At 51.7% G+C, this 24018-nt stretch overlaps 1 protein-coding gene across 4 annotated transcripts in view; it reads left to right on the forward strand.

Annotated features, from left to right (window-relative positions):
• The first annotated feature begins 705 nt into the window (after positions 1–705).
• Adamtsl2 (ADAMTS like 2) overlaps positions 706–24018 on the forward strand; it is a 29842-nt gene continuing 6529 nt past the window's right edge. Inside the window, exons 1-13 of one of the 4 annotated variants that reach the window (XM_076928324.1) lie at positions 706–903; positions 2669–2759; positions 3357–3499; positions 4156–4231; positions 5019–5121; positions 5765–5910; positions 6038–6161; positions 8666–8746; positions 10960–11135; positions 14924–15281; positions 16856–17225; positions 19995–20092; positions 22948–23074. In XM_076928324.1, coding sequence (XP_076784439.1) covers positions 2670–2759; positions 3357–3499; positions 4156–4231; positions 5019–5121; positions 5765–5910; positions 6038–6161; positions 8666–8746; positions 10960–11135; positions 14924–15281; positions 16856–17225; positions 19995–20092; positions 22948–23074 — 1892 coding nt within the window. In that variant the 5' untranslated portion in view covers positions 706–903; position 2669. Of the gene's footprint in view, positions 909–1498; positions 1524–2109; positions 2274–2668; positions 2760–3356; positions 3500–4155; positions 4232–5018; positions 5122–5764; positions 5911–6037; positions 6162–8665; positions 8747–10959; positions 11136–14923; positions 15282–16855; positions 17226–19994; positions 20093–22947; positions 23075–24018 lie in introns of those variants that run through there. The other 3 variants (XM_034493721.2, XM_076928323.1, XM_076928325.1) reach the window with 3 other exon arrangements.

Below are 24018 nucleotides of genomic sequence, written 5' to 3' on the forward strand. Positions count from 1 at the left end.
GGATATGTCAGAACAGACTCCTCATCCTTCAAAGTCTGCTAGGACTCATAGGACATCAGCTCTAGCTCAGCAGGATTGGAGCCCTGGAGTCCAGCTTACTTGCCAGTAGCTGCCAAACTGCTGTGGGGTCCAGCCAAGCTGGCACCAAACATCTGCAGAATACCCCGCGCCTCCCCTCAACCTGATCTTTCTAGGCATCTGGTCAGCAGGCTGTAGCCACCTCTCCCTCTCCCTGGAGCCATTGATTGGTTGCTCTCCAGATGCACCTCAGTTCCTTGGTTGTTCAGGTCTGTTTTCCAAGGATAGAGGGTGACCTGGACACACGCAATGTCCGGACCTTTGTGTCTTCCCTGTGAACAGGAGCTGGAAGCCTGGACATCACATGGTTCCCAGCCCTCTCTGCAAGCTGAAGTTAGATGGGTGGGGCAGGGGGCTCTGCTCCACCACTGCCAACCTCCCTCCACATGACCTCAGCCTAACTGATCCATTAGGATCAGTCACTCTGGACCCAAGCAAGGCAGTCTCGCGCTCACTGATCCTGGACTGAGGCAGCAGCAGCCAGCAGGCAGCTGGACAGCCTGGCCATACTCCAGAGGAGCAGAGCGGGTTAAAATGTGCACCCGGCTAGCCGCCAGCAGGCTGGGCGGGGGAGCAGCGGTGGGAAGTGTGAGTTCCTCCCCGTCTGCCTGACAGCTATAAAGGCAGCTGAGGCCACAGAGCAGCCACTGGGCTGAGCGCCCCTCCTGGGAACCCCCTCCCTTGAATGCTCTTTGAAGTGGGAGAGGGAGGCAGCTGGGGAAGCAGGACAAGAGACAGGCAGAGCCTGCACATCTCTGACTCACCTTCTACACCTGGCAGCTAACTCTCACCCGTTCCTCTGGGAGGACAACCTGCTGACCCTGGGTGAGGTAGGCCACCACAGACTGGTCCCTGTTCATTTGGGAGGTGTGAGTTGTAGCTCATCCCAGGCCAGCCAAGCCGTTCAGAATGGGTCTGGGGGATGTCCCAGCCCCTGGAGAGGGTATTCAACCACAGAGGAAGGGGGAGCAACCCGTACCACGCAGTGGCAGGGTGGTCCTGAGGCTACAACCTTGATACTAGCAGTTGCTGTTTGGGCTGCAAACCCATGCTGCTGGCCTGTTGAAGGTTTTGGACCCTAGGGAGAGATGGATCCTGTTTGAGCTGGACTTGGCTGGAATCCAGCAGTGTCTGGGAGCCCTAATGAAAACCAAGTGTGAGGCTGACTGGGCACCTGTCTTTGGCAGCAGCAGAGACTGGGGAGCCTCAGAAGCCAATGGGACTGTGTGGGATGAGGACTCTGTGCTGGAGTGAAAATGGGGATTTGAATGAAGACCTTCAGGGGAGGATCAGACAGATGGGGTGGGGGAGGTGGCGGGCAGCTGGTGGGGTAGAGGGGTCTCAAGGATGAAGCTCTCATTCCAGGATCTACGGTATCATTCCAAATCTGTCTGGGTGCGTCTGGGTATAAGGGTGTTGCTGGCCTGGCTCCTGGACACCTGCAGGTGCTTGGGGAAGGAGGGAAGGAGGCAGGGAGAGAGGGAGGGAGGGAGGGAGGGAAGGAGACAGAGAAGGACAGGACAGTTATTATTAGGATTTAAAGGTGCCAATCATCTCCAGACCTTCTTCCCCTGGAATTTCTGGGTGTGGCTGAGCCCCTAAGTTTGCTCTGAGGTGTGGGGGACAGCAGGCTACCTTGTTGTGTGGCATTGGGCAAGTTGCCTCTTTCCTCTGGGCTTGGTGTTTTCTGAAGCCCATTGTCTAACTTACCAGCAGATGACACCCACCTGAGACAAACTACACTAGCTTCCCGTCTAGGACAGGGTTAACAGTGAGGTTCACAGCAGCAGTTCTGAGAGTTGGGGCAGCAAGGCTGGAAGCTGCCTTGATTTGACTCACCTTAACCCTTCGTGGGGGTTTGGGTTTGAGGGGCTGGCTTGTTGGAGGAGGAGTCGGAAGCAGGGGTTCTGAGACAGTTCCACACAGGCATAAGCTGTTCCTCCTCCTCCTCCTCCTCCTCCTCCTCCTCCTCCTCCTCCTCCTCCTCCTCCTCCTCCATATCCCTGTTCTCTCAAGAGAGAAGGGCCCAGACCCCTGAATTGTGTTACACCTGAGGACCAGATTGCTGGATATCTGGCTGTGAGGGTATTCCTCTGGGAAAGGAAGGCTGCCATTGCCTGAGGACCATGGGGCAAGGGACAGGCAAAGGCAGGGAAGAAAAGGAGGGTGTCTCGTCTATATCCAACGTTAAGCAGGTAAAACTCCCAAGGTGATCTGGACTAGACAGTGGACTGAGCCTGATTAAAATTTCTCTTCATAATGACCTCTCTACCAGGCTGGGCTTCCAACTTCCTCAGCTGTCTCTGTTCTCCACAGTCATTCTCCAGGGGCAAAGCTTGGCAGAAGCCCTCAGATGAAGGGTGGCTCAGACTTGGCACTCATACCATCCCTTTGGGCCTAAGCAGGGCAGACATCTGTAATCACTTACCAAGCTGCTTGCTCAGCCCAGATGGATGGTTCAGTCCCTCTCTGATGGCAGCCACTACCATAGGATCCCAGATAACCTCACCACTTGGAGCACTGGGAGTACCCTGAGAGCTTATCTCCAAAGCAGAACCTGACCGGGTAGTGACAGGGTCTTGCTTCGTAGGATGGACAGCAGATGGCAACATTCACACTGGGCTTGGTCTTTGCTGACCATGGCAGTTGTGGCTGGGGGTGCAGCATCTACTGAGGCTTCGGTGAGTAGTGTGCCATTGTCCAGTCATGGTCGTCCCCCCTGTTACCTCTCAGGCTTCTCAGCTAGGTGTTGAGCTCATACTCAAGTGGGTTGATTTTGGAGGGCTGTGTAGCAAGGGTGGGCACATGCCCAGGGTGCTTGATGTTCACTTTGGCTCCAGAAACTTGTACAGAGTGTCGTCAGACCAGTCCCTGACCTGGGACTCTGGCCATCCCCATATCCTTGACCAGCTAGCTAGAGAGTGACATGTGTCTGGTATCTCTTTCAGCGAGGGCCTAGTATAAGGCATGTGGAGAGGGGTTATGTATGGGGTGAATATGAAGTGAGGATCATGAGGGAGAAAGCAAAACAGGTTAGATATGCTTCAGTTCCTCACTAAATCCCAAGATGCTCAGCCCTTAGATGGGGGGGGGGGCACATATGCTTACCAATGGAGTTCTCCCCAGCCACCTGAGAGTCCCAGCAACCAGCCCATTAAGAAGTTGCCTCATCCTCTTTATCCTCAACTCCCAGAGATGCCCTGCATCTTCAGGAAGTAGATTTCTTCTGTGTTGTGGTTGAGCCTTCTGCTCACTGTTGTGGGGTGCTTTTCACCCAGGACAATAGCCCCACATCCAACAGCCTAGAGAAAGGTGCTGACGCCACTGCCTACTGGTGGGGGGAATGGACGAAGTGGACGGCATGTTCCCGAAGCTGTGGGGGCGGGGTGACATCTCAGGAGCGTCACTGCCTGCAACAGAGGTGAGTTCACCGGAAACCCCCAAGGGTGGGTGGGGAGGGGCAGCCTGGCCAGCATGCTGACTTTTCCTCTGGGCTCACCTTTGATGTACGCAGGCTTCTTTTCCTTATGGCATCCACTGGGCATGGAGTTTCTGACAAATCCTTAGCAATAGTGTTCTGGGGTGCTGGAGAGGGAGTGTCAGAAAACAAGGACTGTTTTTAGGGTTTTGTCACGGAGGGGCAAGACCCCTTGTCTTCTGAAGTATGAGCTACAGAAGCAGGGAAGAGCACAGGGCAAGGTGTTAAGAGCCTTTGCTCTCAGAGGGACCTGGGTTTGAGTCTTGCTTCTGCTACTTCTAAGCTGTGTGACCTTGGGCAGGGCATTTAACCTCTCTGAATACCAATTTCCTCATCTGTGGCTTTATGTAGAGAGCATGATGAAGCCAGCTCCTGTTTCTGGGCACACATGACACTACATGTATTTGCATGTTAGCACAGGCCACAGAAAACATGGATGTTACTCAGTGGTTCTGTACAGTACAGTTCTGTTGCGGGTGCTGGGAAGTAGAGAGGAATCAGATGTCATCCTATGGAGCCAGAGAAGCTACTAGAAGCTAGTACATGGCTGAACAGGTGTCAGGATCCAGCCCTAGTTCAGTACCACATTTTCCCACCAGGAGGAAGTCTGTTCCAGGCGCAGGGAACAGGACCTGTGTGGGCACATCCAAACGGTACCAGCTCTGCGGAGTGCAGGTGAGGCTAGCTACATGCTGCCTTGAGGCCTCAGTCTTAATCTTGGACCATGACATCCTGTTGCTTAGACTGGCTGATGTCCAGGCTCACCCTGAGTCCTTCGGGCACTAAACGCTGCATGCTCGTTCTCTCCCCTGCATGCGGTATGGGGTAGGATGACTCCGACTTCTACCGGTTCCTTGAACTCTACGTGCAGTTTCAGAAACGAGTCTCCCACCATAGTCCTCCTCTGTCTTTGACATTTGAACATCAAGCAGCCACAACAGCTGGCCTCTCTTTCTACCTGTGAAGCAGTCTTGCTGGGCAGCCACTTTAGGCCTCTCTTGCCCCAAGTCTCAGGTGTGCCTATGTGCACCTTTTCATTGGCCCTGGCTGGACACCAAGGTGGCAGAGGCTTGGGGAGAGGCATTGGTTATCCATGGGTAGTGAGAAACACTCTCTATGGGACCAAAGTCAGTCTGTAACTTAGCTGCCTTTCCAAGAGCCACAAGGGTGTGGTGGTAGAGGTGCCAGATCTCCCAGTCTTACTTGGTTTGCCTGGCTGAGCTGCTAGAAGCCTGTCTTTGTGAGCACACACATAGACTGTGAGAGCGGAAGAGAAGCTCATGACCACGGCTAGTCATGGTATAGGATTCAGTAGGCATTCATGAGTTCCTGAAGGAGACAGCCTCTAGCCCAGTTTGGACTCCAGTTTGGAATGAACTGTGGCCTCCAAGGGTCATCTGGTCATAGCCACTTCCTACTCAGCCTCTCCAGGAGCTGACCTCGACCTGCCTTCTTCTTTCAGGAGTGTCCACCGGACGGGAGGAGCTTCCGTGAAGAGCAGTGTGTCTCCTTCAACTCCCGTGTGTATGACGGCCGGGCGTACCAGTGGAAGCCCCTTTATCCAGGTACCTGAGCCTCAGGAATGAACTCTATGGGTGGGCAAGTGGGATAACTCAGGCTAAGAGCCAGGGCCTATTAAAGCCTATGGTGGTCATCTACAGAGCTCAGAGAAGACCCCACTTCTCTAGAAGAGGGTCTGGAAGTCTGCCCCCTTCCTTCCCCATGACCCATGACATCAGCACTGACAGATTATAGAGCTGAGTTTCCTGCAGGGCTGCCCTCTGAGGTTAGGACTCTCTCACTGTCCCCAGGGCTTAGACAGGAATCAGCCCAGACAATGCTAAACAGGGACTGGCCAAGGTCCCATGGGACCAGGAACGTGCTTGCTGTTCCTTGCCCACCTTTCTACCTCCCTCCCTCCCACCACAGAAAGAAGAAACAATTTTCAGGCACAGTGTAAATGTTCTCTCCCCACTCAGCAGAAGTGCTGGGGTGTATGATCCCCTCTCACAAGGAGGCAGAACTTAGACCCCAGAGCTTAGGCTGGGCCAGATGACTTACGTCACTTCATCTCTGCTACCAATACTTTGTCAGGTCCTTTCATTTCAAGCCTCACTTTCTCCATCCATGTAATGGGAAGGGTGCTATCTCAGTAGGAGGGGTGAATCTCACGCCCCCTTCCCTGATACCCTCTGTCTCACTCCCCAGATGACTACGTGCACATCTCCAGTAAGCCGTGTGACCTGCACTGCACCACCGTGGACGGCCAACGGCAGCTCATGGTGCCAGCCCGAGATGGCACTTCCTGCAAGCTCACCGACCTGAGAGGGGTTTGCGTGTCTGGAAAATGTGAGGTTGTTAAACATTATACCAAAAGTATGGCTGTCCTCACTGTGCTGGCCACCCTGCCTGTCAGAGGCAGTGGCGCCCCTGTGCCTGCCACAGCGCCCTCTCAGCAGCCTCTCTTGTTGCTTCTTGCAGCCCATTGGCTGTGATGGAGTGCTCTTCTCTACCCACACACTGGACAAGTGTGGTGTCTGCCAGGGGGACGGGAGCAGCTGCACCCACGTGACAGGCAACTACCGGAAGGGCAACAATCATCTTGGTAAGGGCCGGTGTGGAGCTTGGTGGGTGGGTGTATCCCTGCCTCCCAAAAGCCAGGTAGGTTTCTAGCAACAGCTACTTCCTCTCATGGCCCTTTCATTTTCCACCCAGGCCCAGGCAGAGGTGTAAGACTCCCTCCCACCGAATAAAAGGGGCTCTTTACATCATTTGCATGCCAGAGGACGCGTAGCATGGGATCACATTTGACCTTCAGGGAGGGTTGACTGCTCAGAAGGCAGAACTGGGGCATGAGTCTTGGCGTATGTGAGACTCGACTCTGGACATGCTAAATTCTGGGCCGATCCTGAGACTCACTCTCTAGTGTTGTATTTATTGATCTTGTGTTTGCATCTGGCTCTGGCCCGAGCCTCATATTTGGGAACTGTGCCCGAAACGACCTTCATGTATCGTTTGAAGTGCTTTGCTGTGCCCCAGGAAGTGTGTGTGGAGTCAAACTAAGTTATTACAGAGGGCAACTTGAAATCCACTTAGCAGACGGGGAAACGGAGGCCCAGTGTGGGAAATGACTGTTCAAGCTCTTTTAGGGAGACAAGGGAATCCTATTGAGACTACTGGAGGGCCAAGTTTTGGTTGCCTTCGACACGAGGGGTGATCACAGGATTAGTGTGGGCTCCAGGAGTCCCACAGGAGGCCACCAAGAATGAAATGAGGACTTACGGCCTAGGGAGAAGATTTAACAAAGGAGTGGTAGGCAGGGCAGCTGCGTGCGTGCGTGTGTGCGTTTGTGCGTGTGTGAATCTGTATGCTAAGTGTCTCTCTGGGCTTGAAGACCTGCTAAAGGTGGGATGTGATGAAGCTGGGCTGTTTGCTTGCTCTTCTTTTTTTTTCCACACACCTGCCTGCACGACTTTCTGCTGGATTCAGAAATGGAATTATGAGTCAGAGGTCAGGAAGTGCCTCTCCTTGAGAGCTTACATTAGATGCCACAGGCTATACAAGGCCCACTAGACAGGGCTCCTAGCGGAGCTCCCTCTGAGGAGGCTGGGGCTGATGTGAAAAACGATCCCCCTAATTCTGCCAAGTGTTTCCCACCCAGGCACAGAGCCAGGACTGGCCAGCATTAACTCACCCACATCTGGAGACATTGCTATAAGGCAATTGCTGCTACTGTTGCCCAAACCTACAGAGACAGCAAAAGGTTAAGGCGACCTGAAATTCTAAGGCCCTGGGTCTCAACCTAGGCAGCTGGACCCTGGGTTCTAGCTGTAGAGCCACACATCTGCCATGACAGGTCCTAGCTCCCTAATGGAGTTCAAGGCCAGACCATGAGTAGGAGTCTTGTAAACCACTTGCTAATTTAAAAATTAAAGCCAGGTGTAGCGTGGCGCATGCCTGTAACCCCAGGACTTGGGTGGCAGAGGCAGGAGGATCACTCCAAGTTCGAGGCTACCATGATCTAGGTCAGCAGGTGTCACATGGAGAGATTCTGTCTCGGCAAAGTGATCATTTAGGCCTCAATCAGTACTTTATCCTCTAGAAGGCCATGCCTTCATGAACCTGTTGCCTGTTCTCACCACATGGTCATTTTGCCCTCAGTCTGCTACAATTGGGAAGTGTGCACTACATAAATGGCTCAGTGCTACCAATCGGAGCCCCTCACCCTTGGTTTCCAAGGAGCCCAATGTGAGACACTGTCAAAGCAGAGCCTTTAAGGACCTGTAAGGTAGGGTGAGGTCATGGCCAAGGCAGGGTCCTCTGGCCCTTGGCGGCTTGAGTGTGGACTCTGCAGCCTTCTACAGGGGATTCAGGAAAGGAATATCAACTCCACCAAACCCTCTCCTCTGAGACCCCTCTCTTCTGCCAGGAGATGGCTCTGTTCTTAGTAACTGTTCTTGGCCATGTCTCCCTCCACTGGCAGTTGGTGGCACTTCTTTTCCTGCCTGGTTCTTGCTCCCTGCCTGGTGTAAGCTGGTTGGCAGTGTCCTCTTACAGCCTAGGCATGGGGTCAGTAGCCCTTGCAGGGTGGTAGGCTTCTATGTGAGCCTCTCTATATGGATGCATCAACTATCAACCTCTACTATCAACAAGATGTTATAATAAGATGGAATTTGACGATGATCGTGTGTCTACATGATGCTGGTGTTGGTGTTGTCTCTGGACTAGATGAGAAATGAGGTCCATGGTTTCTCAGTGGTAAAGCAGGGCATGACCCAATCCGTGGAATTCAGCATGTTTAATGTCCCTATAGTTCATTGTGTTTCTTTGGGGTTGTGGACTGGGGCAGGACAATTGCCTTGGTGGGGGAAGGGTGCAGCTGGGTAAGGTCCCTGGAAGAGGGTGAGCCTTCCAGATGACATGAGCAGTTGATCAGGGCTAGGTGAGACTACATACTTATAGTAGGAACAACCCCGAAGCAGGTGACCTTTTTGTATCCAGAGCTCAGAGATGGCACTGACATCCAGAAGTGGCTTTGCAGGGGAGAAACGGCAGCTCCCTCTCTGCTGCCATCCCTGGTTTTGCTTACATATGTTCCTATGCCCACAGGTTACTCCTTGGTGACCCATATTCCAGCTGGTGCCCGAGATATCCAGATTGTGGAGAGGAAGAAGTCAGCAGATGTGCTGGGTGAGTAGGGGAAACTGAGCGGAGTGCATATGGATGAAGAAGGGCACCTGACCTTCCATCTCTTTTGGGGGGAATGGGACAATCCAGGTCGCAAAGCACAGCGATGCAGCCAGCTGTTGGGAAGGGGATCCCTGATGTCATCTTCTGTTTGGGGTTGTCCTTAGAGGTGCTGGACAAGAGCCAGGGTGTGATATTAGGCAGGCCCTATCACTAGAGAACCTGGTCCAGACAAAATCCAGAAAGCCAGAGGTAGGGTCTGTTTGAGGAGTGAGTCGCCACACTGAGGGATGGGCAGCCAGTCTAAGCTCTGTAGTGTCATGCTGACCATGCCCAGTTTCCCGAGGGAGGTGACACTCTAGAATAGAAGTGGCTACATTGAACATGCTATAGAGACTGCACAGTGGTAAGGCCCCATACTGATGACAGTCTGGATGGGTGGTGTGTGAAGCCGGAGAGTTACCATGATCTGGCGACTCAAGCGCCATATGGGCAGGTACCAGTATCCATGAGCCATTCTGCCATGGGGTCTGTCTTACAGAGCAGTTCTCCAAAATGAACTCAGCCTCAGTCTTAACCCAGACTTCTATCGCCCACCTGTCTTCCCTCCCCCCGTACCTCATGCACTTTAGCATGACAGAGCTCTGCTCTAGGGACATGAACAGCCTCAGATTGAGCTTAGTAATCAGGCTCTCCTGTCCCCTGCCAGGCTTTCAGTGCATTTGAAGGCCCAACCCCAGCAAGTTTGCACATGGCTGGCTCCAGGCCCACACTGCTGGGGACATCTGTGGGCTGAGCATAGAGAGCCAGGCCTCCAGCCAGGCCAGTGGCTCTGCCGTCTGCTAGCTCACTAGGGCTGCAGGGAGGCCAGGAGACGTGTTTTCTGAGCTGGCTGAAAAGTTCTCATTCTTGAAGCAGACATTGGAAATACCAAGGGCTGGGAAAGCCGCAGGAAGGAAGGTCTTTGCTGTCAGGAAACAGGTTTTGGATGTGGGCCTCGAGCTGAACCCTGGGCACAGATCTGGAAGCTGAGTCGGGATAGCCAGGCCCAGCCGAACTTGGACCTGATGCTATGTTCTGACGCTATTACGTTAAAGGCATTTTTCAGACACGTCCTGCTTGTTGCGTCTGTCTGATAATAAATTAATTGCCCCGGCTCCTCTGCTTGGATTGCATCAGGGCCTTTGGAAACGGCACTCGAGCCTCTGGCAGGCCAGTTCCTGGAACGGGCTTTAAGGACACCCTCTAGAAGACAGAATGTCCCCCAGCACTGAGAGTGCCTCCTCCCTTTCTTCCCCAGCCCTCAGGCTCAGAGAACCCTTACTTAGCCCCCATAGCTTCAAGAAAGACCAGCTTCCAGGCCAGTGTTTGATGTCGGGTATCTGGGAAATGGGCTGTTGGGGTGTCCTGGGCATATTCCTTTCTGATTCTAACTTTCAGTTGCCTCCAGCCATGTCCTGAAAGTGTTCAGTCACCTGCCTCAGGGAAATGGCGATGGAATGTGAGCAGACTCTGCTCTTGCCTGCTTGTGTCCCTAGGAGGTGGTAAGCCCAGCAGGGTAAACAGATTAATTGGGCAACAATCAAGTCAGACCACTGAATGTCATTGTTTCTAACAAGAAGGGCAGAGCTGGTCAGCTTGGGGTGGTCCCAGGAGAAGAGTTCTGGAAAGCTCTTTACACTAGCCAGGGTTCTCTAAAGTGTCACTCTCTGTGGCCCCTGGATGAAGCACTGAGATCTCCTTCTGGTTGGTACCACAACCAGAGTCCTGGTCAGGTTGTACTTTCTAGTCTAGTATCTGGCTGGTACCTGTTGTTCACGACTACAGACTTTCCTGGGCCAGACTGGCCACTTGGCCATGGCTCTAGCTCATTACCTTGCAATCCCTTTGGCTCATCTGAGACAGACAGAAGGGCAGGGCCAGCCTTCCCTGTTGGCTCTTCCAACCACCCAGACTGGCCTGCGGTTGTTTGTTTTAAACTGATAGGAAAGTGTGTTTGTGTCTTTTAGGCCTTCACTGGCCAGGGCCACATGCTGGCCCCAGGCACAGTGTCTGTCTGATTCCCTGTGACATTGAATTTCCTGTCTTTGGGTCATGTTGGAGAGGGAGGACAAGGCTGGCTACCATTCTTGGAGCCTGTATGCTGACTCCTCCCTGTTTCTCTCCTTTCTGCTCGGCCCGTCTAGCCCCTGTGACTCAGTGATTCTTACTTTCAGCTCTTGCAGACGAAGCTGGTTTCTACTTCTTCAATGGCAACTACAAAGTGGACAGCCCCAAGAACTTCAACATAGCTGGTACAGTGGTCAAGTACCGCCGGCCCATGGATGTCTATGAGACTGGCATCGAGTATATAGTGGCACAGGGGCCCACCAACCAGGGCCTGAATGTCATGGTGCGTGTGCCACAGGCTTTCAGGGATGGGAGGGGTTGTGGATAGTGGCTTCCCAGAATCCAGCTACAGGTGGGGCCTTGAAGGCCCTGCATTCAGCCATATTGCTGCAGTCTGTGGTGGGGGTAAGAGGTTGTTCATTCATTAACCTAATCACTGTTTTCTTTCTCATTGGTTTACTCACTCAGATTTTAGTTCATATACTTTGTCTCCCATTAATTCATTAATTCATCTATTCATTCATTTGTTTACTCCCCTCTCATTCATTCATTCATTCATTCATTCATTTATTCATTCATTCAGCACTGCTGTTCTGTGCCAGCCCATTATGTGGTCATTGGGAACCTCATAGAAAGCTAAGGACAGGTGGCTAGTCTTATTTTTCAGTTGAGTCTTTCTGTTCCTCAAGGCCATACTGCCTTCATAGGCACTACGGTATTTGGGGTGCTTTTGGCCCTTCCTCCCCTGGATTCTTGGGGCTCTGAATAGCAGGCAGGGCAGAGTTTGGACCTGTTATGTGGCTAGTGTTTTTCCACAGCTGACATCAAGAAGTGCAAGCCACTGTAGCTTCTCACTCCAGATCCGTGGATACACAGATGAGCAGTTCTGGCATTCTCTAAGTCCTACCACCTGTCTTTGGGACAGCTGGGTCACACCAGTGTGCTCTATGGCCTCACAATGTAGGTACAGAACCTGGAGAGGTTTATACAGTCATTTACCTGTAAGTTGCAGGTCTGCCTGGGAAGGGGCCACTTGTCTGTTTCCCTGTTGTGCTGGAGACATCTCTGAGACATGCAGAAATTCCATGACACCTTCCATAGCCTACCCAGACCAGCATCTCTTCTGTTCCTGCAGCCCAGTGGCAGGCTGTGCAACCCAACTGGGTCTACACAGAGCCTTCTCCACTGTGTTCCATAAAGCATAGGCAACGTATGAAGTTGCTTGCTGTGCAGACTAGACTGATGTTACCAGATGTGGAATGAGCCAGCTCAAGACTTCCTGCTCATGGTAAAGGCTGAAGGCTGTAGAACCAGCACAGTGTCCTGTCCTATAGAATAGTCCTGTTATTTTCGAATTACAGGGTGACTGAATCACAGCTGTGTACAGATGCTATGATTCACTCAGGTAGATGGACACTGCTCTTGGGGGAATAGAAGACTATTTACCAAAATATGAATATGAACCAAAAGTGCTCAACCCAAGACCATGTTAACATGCTCTAGAAAAGTCACCACACCTGTACAAGCCTCAGTAAGGGTCACTGTTTGGTTGGGCTTACTGCATTCAGTTGTACTCTGATGACAGATCATTGGGATCATTTTATCACCGTCAAGGCAACATAAGCTGTGGACTGAATGTGGGGGTGTTCTTGCTCCTTTGCCCTTGAGATCATGATACATGGCACTTAAATGCATGACACCCAGGGCGTGATGGTATCTCAGATTTGCTCTCTGTGATGTGTTAGGGGTGTTTACGTATTAGCACTGTCAATAGAGAGTTGTGACCATCACTTACACATTCTGGGATGAAGACTCAGAGGACACAGTCCTGGTCAGACCTGGGTCATTTCTCTGGTCACCATTCATCCAAGGGCTTGTGATGAGGGCAACAATGGTTGTTATGGTCGACAATCAACAATGACAACTCAGACCTGGCTCCAGAATGCCCAGCCTTCTCTCTAGGCAACAGTTGAGTAAGTAGACAGTTGTCGGTCTTTTAGAAGAGTACTGTGGGTTCCTCTGTCCATCAGTAAATTCTGGGTCTAGAAACTGGTTCAAGAAATGGGGGAAAAGGTCATAACCTTGCCTGGACAGCTGGTCTGCCTCCTTCTCCTCTAGCTTGACCTATCCCAATCAAGAAGGATCGTTTTTAGCCCATGTGTCCACTCCCAAGGTGTGTGTGTGGTGTCTCCTGTTACCTGTGGCTCTGTGTCTTGTCATTCTTACTGCCATTGAGACACACACACACACACACACACACACACACACACACACACACACACAGAGAGAGAGAGAGAGAGAGAGAGAGAGAGAGAGAGAGAGAGAGAGAGAGGCATGAGTGCATTGGGAGACCACAAGAAGACCTCAGGTGCTGTTCTCGTGTTCTCATTAGCCTTGCTCTCCTGAGACAGGCTCCCTCACTGAGCCTGAAGTTTATGGCTTCAGTTAGGGTGGTTATCTAGCAAGCTCCAGAGGTCTGCTTAGCTCTGTACCCCAAAAGCTGTGTTGTAGAAGTACTACCCAGAGAAGTAGAAGTTTTACATGAGTGCTGGGGTTTTGAACTCATGGTCTCATGTTTACACAGCAAGTGAGCCACCTCCCCAGCCCTCTGTTACTGTTTGCCACGCTCACCTTCATTAATTCAGGGCCTGCTCATATCGACAGCTACTGGGGAGTCCAGAACTTGCCATCACCCCTTGCCACCAGCCCTGTCATGTGAGAGTGTCCCACATTGTCCTTCTAAATGACATTAGTGTTGCTCAGCCACCCACCAGTGAACAGAATGTTCTGGAGCTTCCTGGTAGAAGTGGTCACCAATGAATTGCCTGCTCTTGAATTACCCTTCTGGTATCTGCACTCAGTGTGGGCCTCATTCACTCCACCCTCCCTGTTAGCAGGCCAGCATGTTGTTCCAGAGTGTAAGAGGTGGGCTGTGATTCTTCCGAAGACCCAGGAAGAACTGTCTATTCTCTAGGACTTCCCTGGTGGTTGAAGGACATAACCTTACCAGAGCCATTGGTCTGGTGGTCAGAAGAGGAGACCAGGCAAGGCCCAGAGAAAGAGCCAGTTTAGGAAGGGAAGCTTTCTATGCCCATCTCTCCTAACATTGTATTAGCCATTGAGATTTCACTATTTCCAATTATATTGATCCAAATCTCTCTATGTAGTGGGTCCCACTGGTGCAGCCTAACTCTGTTGGTGCAGCAGACCCAGTAGGGTGAGAAGCTGACCCAGGCTCATTCTTTCTCTCTTCTGCCTTTTTTGCCCTGAAGCTTTAAGCATCAGAGTTTCCTGACCACAGCTGCAGCCATTTGGTTAGTCTGAAATGGTGTCAGCTCTCTTTGTCATCTTGCTCCAGTGAAGTACCTTCCGTAGTCCCTGATCCTGTCCCTAGACACCCTTGAGATGTCATCTAAGTAGTGCTCATTCACTACCCGCTGTCCTGCTATGGCTTATCTTGGCTCTGCTTGGCTTTCTGTGGTTCATTCATTGCCACCCTTCCAGGGCCTTGGTGTGCTTTGTGCTCCAGCCAAGCAGCTCTATGGCCCCATGAGTAAATCCTGCTGCCAAATCCACTACTGTCAGTTTTGAGATCTTAGGGCAGTGACTTTGAACAAAGGCATTGAAGTCTGTCCAGGGGAGAGGTCACTTGTGGTCTCTGAAGAGGCCTTGAGTATCTCCTAGTGCTCCATGACCAGGTGACCCTTCAGTGCTGTCCTGGACAGGGGCATGGTCTGGATTTTAGAACATCATTAGTGGCCCTAGAAGTCCTGGGTAGATACAATGAGACCAGTGCTATTAGGATTTCTGGCCCATGGTGGCAGTGACATGCAGTGCGTTCCCCATTTTCTGCCCTCAAAGTGACCTGCCCCTTTACCCCTTTCGGTGTGCCTCATTCACAGTGTCTGGGCACAGCTGTCCTAGGACATTTGCATGGGGCCTCATTTTTGGATCAGGTGTGACTCCCTGGGAAAGACTCGAATGTAACCAGGGCTGCTTGGTCTCAAGGGTCTTTGCGTGTTAAGAAGGAGTGAGAAGAGGAGCCTGGTCTTACTTCTCCTCCTTTCCCAGGTGTGGAACCAGAACGGCAAAAGCCCCTCTATCACCTTTGAGTACACCTTGCTGCAGTCACCACACAAGCACCGCCTGCCGCCTGTCTATTACAGCTTCTCTGAGGCAGCCTCCGAGAGCACTGAGAGCACCGAGAGGCAGGAGCTGGATACTGCCAGGCTGCTGGGCTTCATGCAGCACAATGGTTCACTCTACCGCCAGACCTCCTCAGAGAGGCTGGGCCTCAACAGCCAGCTGTTTCAGCCGCCAGGCCCTGAGGTGGAGCTGGGTCCAAGCAGAGGGCAGGAGACCAACGAGGTGTGCAAGCAAGCCAGCGGTGGGGTCTGTGAGGGACCTCCCAGGGGCAAGGGCTTCCAAGGTGAGAAAGAAGAAGAGTGGGGTGGGAAAGGCCTGGGCTCCCTCGGTGCAGAGGCCTCAAGTGAGAAGTGTTGGTCTTCTTTGAAGTTTGCAGAAAAGGCTAAGGAGAATTTCCAGTTGCTTGCACATCTCTCTGGGCAGGCAGAATGTGAAGCTGGAGATATATAGTCATAGTTCATCAATATCTGCAGATTGATTATAGGGTTCTCTTGGACACCAAAATTCTCAGCTTCTCAAATCCCTGCACACAGTGGTGTTTGTGTAGAACCTCCACTGATCGTCACAGCACTAGATGTAGTAGATGTGCTGTGGGTAGCAATGACTTTAAGTTAGGGCAAGGTGACACAGGATGGGACCCATACATCAGTGGATTAGTTACTTGTTGCTTTGACAAAATGCCAACTAAGCAACTCCAGGAAGGAAGAGAGGTTTCATTTTGGCTCACAATCGCAGAAGGTACTTTCCATCATGGCAGAAGGAGCTTGAGGCAGTTGGTCACATTGCATCCGCAATCAGGAAGCAGAGAGGAAGGAAGTTGGTGTTCCTTCACTGTCTCCTTTTACATGGGATAGTGCTGCCCACAGGTCTGGTGGGTCTTCCCTCCTCAGCCAACCTAATCTAGATATCTCTTCACAGACAAGTACAGAAAGCTTTTCTCCTTGATGTCTCTAGCTCCTGTCAAGTTGACAATCAATATTAACTGTCAAAATTGGTTTAATGTAGATGTATTTCTTCCTCCTTTTTCTCCCCCTTCTCTTCCTTCTCATCCTCTTCCTTTTCCTTCTCCTCCTGTGAGACTAGAACTTGCAGAACTTGCTTTATAAACCAGGCTGGCCTCAAATTCACAGAGATCTAACTGTCTCTGCCTCTGCCTCCCTAATGCTGGGATTAAAGCCATACACCACCAAACCCAGCCAGTATGAAATTCTTTTTCAAAATATTTGGAGCCTTCACCCTCTGACTCTTAGAATGTAGACCTCACGTTTGCAGAGGGTGAAGCACGTATGGTTATCTGAATCTAATGGAAGAGATGGCCTTAGAGAGAGGAGGTGATCTGCCAGCTCTTCTACCCTGTGGAACTGGAAGCCAAGGGCAGTTAGTCTGCCCTGTGGCTTGCTTGGATAGCGCTGGGTCTAATGGATGTTGCTGAGGGCCCTGGGTATGTTAGCTTACACATACTTTTTTCTTGTGCTGGACTTCTTGAGGTTTATGTGTCTGTGTTCTCTCTTCCTAAGCAGGCACTAGTCATTTAAGACTCACCCTAAATCCAGGTTATATTATTTCATGAGCCTGTAAAGATCCTCTTTCCAAACCAGATCTGATGCAGAGCTTCCAGCTGAGTCTGGGCTTTGGGGACACTGCCCAATCATCTGCCGTGGCCACTGGGTTTCCTATCATTGATGATACTGTCCAACTGTGTCTGATGGAGAAGAACCTGGGGGCTCCTGCTCTTTCTCTGCCCCATGAATTCATCCCATGCATATATCTTGCCTGTCACACACAGGAAGGTGTGAGAGGAGGAGGGACAATCAACACAATAGCAGCATGGCTGTTGAAACACCTGTCTCTCTGCAGATCACAATGCCACTGGGAGGGCTCTCTTGGGGGACAAGGATGACCAGGAGATCAGTGCACATTTCACCTCCCACGAGCTTCTCTCAGTCAACACCATCTCCGATCAGCTCTTGGGCACAGGCTCCGACTCAGATGAGTTCTCACTCAATGAGACCGTGAACAGCATCTTTGCCCAGGGTGCCCCCAGAAGCTCCCCAGCTGAGAGCCTCTATGTGGACTATGAGGAGAACGAGGGGCCTGCTGCCTACTTGATCAATGGGTCTTACTTGGAGCTGAGCAGTGACAGGATCAACACCTCCTCTGAGGCCCCATTCCCCAACATCAGCGCCAGCCTCCCCAACTTGGCTGGGAACAGGACTCACAAGGCAAGGTAAGAGGCACTTCTCCTTGCCCTATCTTACTGCCCTATGGAGTAGGAGTCACTGTAGAGGGATCTGACTAGAAGGGCCAGGAACCTGGAGGTAAGTGGGAGAGCATTGGTAAGTAAATCTGACATGAGGTTACGGGCCTGGACTGTAACACATCTTTCTAAAACGTCGATGGTCTAAGCGTCCTAAACGGGGACCATGCTCGAAGTGTTGCTAACAGACTCCTGATTCTGGAACGCATAGATTATGCATAGAGTAGGAAGTGCTCACAACTACCCTTACTGTTAGGCTCCTGGGATGGAGCTGAGAAGGGACTAGAGTCCACTGGTCCAGAATCCCTAAGCCACATTTCAAAGTGTCTGTCTGTTTTTACCCTGCCCCCTTAGCCCGGTAGGGCATACTGGATTCCTAGAGTCAAGTCATTAAAACAGGTTGTCAACACTCCGTAAAGTGCAGCTCAGTGAGATGCCTGACAGGCTGCCATCAAAGGATGCTGTTGATGGGGACCAAAGATGGTCTGGGAAGATAACAGGCTGAGGGAGGCCATGGGGGAAACTACCAGGCCAAAATAGCCACATCTCGGCATGTTGTCCAAACACAGGAAGTCGAGTCTGCTCCGGGAGCGGGTGAAATCAAAGGGACAGCCCAGAAAGGAAGGGCTATTTTCATCTCCTAGAGAGGCTTCAAACAATCCCCGGAGGGGCTGTCACCAGACATGTTGGGAAAAAGTGTCTGGGATGCAAAGGCACACATCCCTCTCTGAAGCCTGGAGGGTGGTAGGAAGATAATTTCTGGTTCCTTTCTAAACAAACACAGTCATTTCAGAGCTTTTGCTCTCTGGGGATTTCAGGAGCCTGTGTTCCACCAGGCACTGGGCAAGAACCCAAAAACAGTGGCTACCGGTATCTCAGAAACCATCGCAGCCTCATGAGGGAAGGCTCCTTCCATACTGAGGTGGTGATGGTTTCCAGGGTGTGGCACTTTTGGTGCATCTTTCAGCAAGCAAACCTGGTAGGTTCTGCACTGTGACCTAAGCAGTCCCTGGTGCCCCACACGTGCTGGAGAGTGGGTGTAGACAGCCCCTCCAGAAATACCTTTAGGGCTTAAAATCCAAAGGGTTATTTTGAACCTGGCGGCTAGCTCCTGAGTCAGGGATGAGTCATGCAGGCTGCGGCTGAGAAGTGTGTAATTATATAAAGATGGGGGCTTCCGTACCAAGTGCATCTTCTCTCTTTTTGTTCTTGGGAGGAATTTAAGGCTGCTCAGAGCAGTGTCCGGGGCACAGGCAGCTCCCATGTTGTCTGGGTCAAGCCTTAAGGAGTGATTTTCCTCCCCAGTTTGGCCCACCCTCAGTTGGTGCTATAAGTGGGAACTCCAGGCCAGGATCCTCTGCTTTGAGATACCTTCCCCGTCCGTGTTAAAGCTTTGTTTATAAGCAAAGAGGAGGCAGAGCTTTCCTTGCACAGAGCCTGACTCAAGGACCAGTTTGAGGCCTAGGAGAGGTGGCCCAGGCCCTAGCCTCCCTCCTTTCTGCCCCCCCCCCCCCCCGAGAATTCATGGAATCACATCAGTAAACTCATGACTGAGGCTCCTGTTGGTAGATTATTTCCTGGGTTCTCAGAGCGTGACGTGCTATCAGGGCAGCAGGGTAGTGTTCATCTCCAGAGTTCTCTCTGGGGAAACGAGAGCCAATCGGAGCCAAACACAAGCACAATTCTCACCCACTTGACTAACAGTCCTGACAGATGTCTCTACCATAGATTCACCCAGAATGGCTTTTAGAATGTAATGGCCTATAACACCCACAGTCCTACAGTGACTATGGTCCCCAGGAAAGAGACTGGTCCATTTAAGTACTGTGAAAGGTGGCAGTACACAGCCCTTAGCTAGCTCCTTTCAGTCTTGACGAAAATAGAGCTGGGCTATGCAGCCCAAGGGAGCTGAGGTGATGGGGCTGCCTCCTGCTCGTCTTGGTTCCAGGGGTTATGAGACTCAGGGACTGTGTTCTTATTTGAGTGGCGAGGTCTTGAAGCAGATACCCTGGGTGGAGGTAACGGTGCAGCAGCAACTTCCTCCCTCTGCAGAGTCCCAAATAGCCTGCACAGAGGGTGTTGAGGCTAGTTCAAAGAAGCTAACAGTCCTAACAATACTTGGCTGTGGCCACCAGAGTTCTGGCCAAGAATCAGAGCTGTTAGCTGACGGGCCCCCAGCATGCCTTTTTCCCGTCAGCTGGCCTGTGCAGCCATCACTGACCTGAGTTGCAGTGTGGGACTAGGCCACTCTCCCTCTTGCAGCTGGGCTTTGTGAGTGGCTGGTATCTCCATTCATCAGAACTTTAACTGAGGGAGGCAGCTGGGAAAAATTCTGGAAGATCTCAGCCCCTAAGAGCCTTCTGAGATTCCTTCTGGGGTGGGGAGAAGGAATCTGCTGGCCTGTGTGAGAAGATGGAGTGAGAAGTCTGTGGGTGTTGAAGGAGCAGTTACATCGCTGGTGAGTCCCTCATTGCTCAGTGTTCCTCTGAAAGAACAGGGTGCCTCCATGAAGACTTTTCAGTTCCTGAAATGGGAAATGCCCATGTCTGCTCAGTGCCAACATGTATGTCTCCTTCTCTGTTCCAGAGGGTGGAGCCCTGGTTTTCATGGAGGGTGCTCGCTGGAGCCCAGGAAAATGTGTCTTTAAGGAGAGTGTGTCTTAGAGGGGGACTAAGTCACCCGAGAGTGAGGCCCATAGCACCTAGCTTTCTCACCACGCTTTGTTTGACCGTGTTTCAGAACCAGACCCAAAGCACGCAAGCAAGGTGTGAGCCCAGCTGACATGTACCGGTGGAAGCTCTCATCGCACGAGCCCTGCAGTGCCACGTGCACCACAGGTACTGAGGCAGGACCGCGGGGCCACCTCCTCTGAGCCCACCTTTATGGTGACTCATGCATTCACGTGCAGTCCCAAGCCATCCCCCAGGAGCTTCTTGATCTGGGAGGTGGTGTGGGATGGCAGGAGGGGTGAGGGGTCACAAAAGCATCCTCGTTCCCATGCCATGCTGAGTGACAATCAGGTCCAGGCCCCACTGGTTCGCCCTAATTATCTTCTGACATCTTAGGAGAGGGGCTTTTTCAGAGTAAAGATGAGGATCTTCAGCTTTGAGGTTCTGCTCGTACTGGCCCTGACTGAAAACACACAATGCTGCTTCCTAACAAATTGGAAGCAAACAAACACCTTGGGGTTGGGAAACATTTGACCCATATTGCCTATTGTATCATGCCCCAGTCTCAGGGAAACGGCTACTGATTTCCGCCCATGACTAGAATGTACTGTGGCAAAGGCTCTTTTGGGATAAAAGGGAAGACACCATCTTCCTGGTCCAAATTAAGCCAGTGAACACCATTGCTGCAGCCTTGCTGTGGGATTCTGAGGTAAGGCCGAAGTCGGTCCTAGGCCAGAGGCAGTCAGTCCACTGGCTCCCGCAGACAGATGAGCCCCGAGACCTGCCTTTCATAGGGATGGGTTTTCAGGACCAAACGTGATAGCAGATGTGTGGCCTCTGCTTTTCGAAGACTGTTGAAGCTGCATGTGGCCATGCTATGGTTCCTTCTAGCCATCCTGGCTGTAGGACCTATCAGGTGCTATGACTATGGAAACTTTCTGGAGGCTGGGGAGGCGACATCACTTGGGATGTCTCCAGGTTGAGGCAGCCTTGATGGCAAGGCACTTGATGAATGGCCCTCGGTAGGTAACGGTAGGTGACATCTCCAGGGAGAACATGACACCATTGTCTTTCAACACTTAGACAGTGGCCAGGACAAGAAGCAGGGATGTTCTATGTGGCCCACAGTACAGAGAAAGACACAGGAAGAAAGGAAATAGGACAGGTCTGATACGAGGGAAGGGATGAGCTTTACCTCAGACAAAGATGCCAGAAGTAGAGAGGCCCCTGTGACCTCAAGAGGCACTGACCCATCTGGGCAACACTGTCAGACAGGACAAAGGCAGGGTCCACACTGTGATGATTCACTGCCTCAGCCCCTTCTGCCCTAACATTGCGAGCTGTCTGGTAGGTTCCACTCTTCCCAGGGCTTAAATTTGATGAGCAAAACTGCAGCCATGCTGAAGAGGCGAGGCCGGGGTGTGAGTTTTGCCAGCTGTAGATGCATACATCTGCAGATATTCTACAGAGAGTCATGAGTGCACCCACTTCTCTTCCCCTCCTCCATGCTGAGATCTGCTTTTGAGGGTGTGCTGGGCTGTGAGGCCTGCCTTCTCTGCACCCTGACGCCCCAGCCATGGTGAGGATCTTAGATTTGTTGTTTTGGAACAGCAGTGTGATCAGGTGGTCTTGGACTCAGGGTATAGCTTCTAGACTGTTCTTCAGTCCCCTAGAGCACAGCATAGCCTCCTAGGAGCTAAGGGAACTGGGGGGATTGTTACTGATGATGGATAGCTGGTCTTGTCTATTTCATGCCTCAGGGCTCAAAGCACACTTCAGCTCAAGGCAAGGGCTCTGTGGTCAAGAAGTTTTGAGAAGCTTCCCACTCAAGACAGGTATAAGGAAAAGGTGCCTAGAAAAGTGACATTTTGATCTTGTACCTTTCTGGAAATTTCCCATTCTGGAAATGAGCACTCTGGGGCCATGACAAATCTGGAGGCTCTGCTAGATGGAATTTGGATTTTTCTTCAGTGTGTTTCCATTCCATGATGGCAAACCAAAGCACAGCCAGGTACTTGGGGCAGCTGCACAAGTTCCCAACCCTGTCTGTATGTCCCTGGGTCCCAGAGCTAGTGTCTCTGAGGCCTGAAATGTTCCAAGTAAACCTGGCCAGGAAGCTCCTGGTCTCCTCCAGCAGGCTGATGGCTGCACAGCCCAGTGCTGGCAGAGGAGGGACCAGTAATTGCAGCCTGGCTTGGCCCTCATGGAATAAAAACAAAACAAAATACATGTTTGGGTTCTCCTCAGACTCCAGAGCTGGGGTTTGGAGCAGCAGAGGGCATTAAGCCTCAGACACCTCTGGACAGGTAGAACCACTGGAAACCCCAGACATTTCTTTCACATTACAGTGCCTCCCTTGGCTTTCCTCAGCAAAGCAAGATCCTGGCACACCTTGCTCCAGATCAGGGGATGCTCACCTTTTAGAGAGCCCATGTACAGGCTTTCTCTGACATGTAAGGAAGTAGGCCGAGGAGGAAGAAGAGGAGGTGTGACCAGGTCTTGTGTGTGTGTGTGACCCTTCATATCCCCTTGGTATTTTAGAATTCAGGGATCCCAGAAAAAGCTTCACAAATAGTTAAAGGCATTTGGAGGTGCTAGTTGAGTAAGAGCTGAGGCCCCTAAGCTGATGTCTGGGGACAGGACTGTCTTGGTGCAATGGTTTGGTTTTTCAACCTGGGCCCACTCTTCTGCCATAAATGGACTTTGTCAGACAAATGTGTCTTAGGGTACCTGGCTGTAACTGACTCTGCCTCTGTAAGACCATCTAGGTTTGTGGCAGGTGAGTTAGATGCCTGAGCTGGGCTGGAGGGGCTAGGCAAAGAAAGAAGTCTGATCCTCAGATTCTGGCCCACAGAGCTTTCCTGCTCCTCATGCTAGGCTTTCACCACCCCCAACCCAAGAAGCAGATCTCAGACTGATCATGTGACCTACCCAAGGTCACGAGGCTCACCATGTCTGTTGGTGTCCAAGGTACTTCCTGTTAACCACACGGTTTACAGACCCTTCCCTTTCCCTGGATCTAGGAGTCATGTCCACCTATGCCATGTGTGTTCGCTATGATGGTGTTGAAGTAGAAGACAGCTACTGCGATGCCCTGACCCGTCCTGAGCCTGTCCACGAATTCTGCGCTGGGAGGGAGTGCCAGCCCAGGTACCTGTCCTGGAGCACCAAACTGGGTGTCAGGATGAGTGAGCAAATGCACATGCATGTGTGTGTGTATGTGTTCACTCTAGGGCTCTGTTGTGAGCTGAGCTGTGGGGCTGTGTGTGGGTCAGAGCAGAGCACATGGGATGGTCACTAAACATTACACCATAGGTTTTCTTCTGCATTACTCTCTCTACTAGAGGGCTATCTTTGCACAGAGGCCAGCCTGTGCAAGTAGTATCTCTGTAAGCTAAGGAGGATTACTCCCTGGGGTATGAGTGGAGCCCCATCTTTCTAGTCTCATGTCTCTTGTCTTCAAGGCAGAAGCAGGTCCTGGGTGTCCCTTGCAGGGAGCCACGTATCTCCTGCTCTGTAGCATGACCACACTCCCTCTTCTCTTCTGGCTGCTATATCTGGACATGTGTTCCTTTGTGTGGTGTGTTCCTGTGTAGCGCCCACTACAGAGCTGGCCTGTACTCCATTTAGATTCTTTTCCAAGTGTGTCTTCTCAGAGGACCTGCATGGAGAACTCCAGTCTTTTATAACCCCACTCAGTGTGGAAGGTAGAGATGGGTGGTCATCCTGCACACTGGACAGGCCCTTCTCTGGGTCTCTGGGTATGAGCTAGACTCACACACTTTGATCCACCTTTGCTCATGAAGAATCAATTGTCCAGAGGAGGCCACAGTCACCTGTATGACCCAGAAGGGCAAGCAAGGCCTGGAGCTCTGGAGTATGAACACAAAGGGTGGCAAATGTGAAAGGCATGAAGCAGGGGACAGAAGTGACAAAGAAAGAAGGCCTGGGGGTGAGCATAGGTGAAGGCTGTGAGCACTTTCAGGGCATGCATCCAGCATTCCACGTAGTGTTGTCTAACACAGGGCTGACATGGGCACAGCCCACACTGGTGGGTCTCACCTCCTTCCAGTCTGGTTTGGCCTGTGTGATTT

The sequence above is a fragment of the Arvicanthis niloticus genome, chromosome 2 (genome assembly GCF_011762505.2).
Source record: "Arvicanthis niloticus isolate mArvNil1 chromosome 2, mArvNil1.pat.X, whole genome shotgun sequence".
Lineage (NCBI taxonomy): Eukaryota > Metazoa > Chordata > Mammalia > Rodentia > Muridae > Arvicanthis > Arvicanthis niloticus.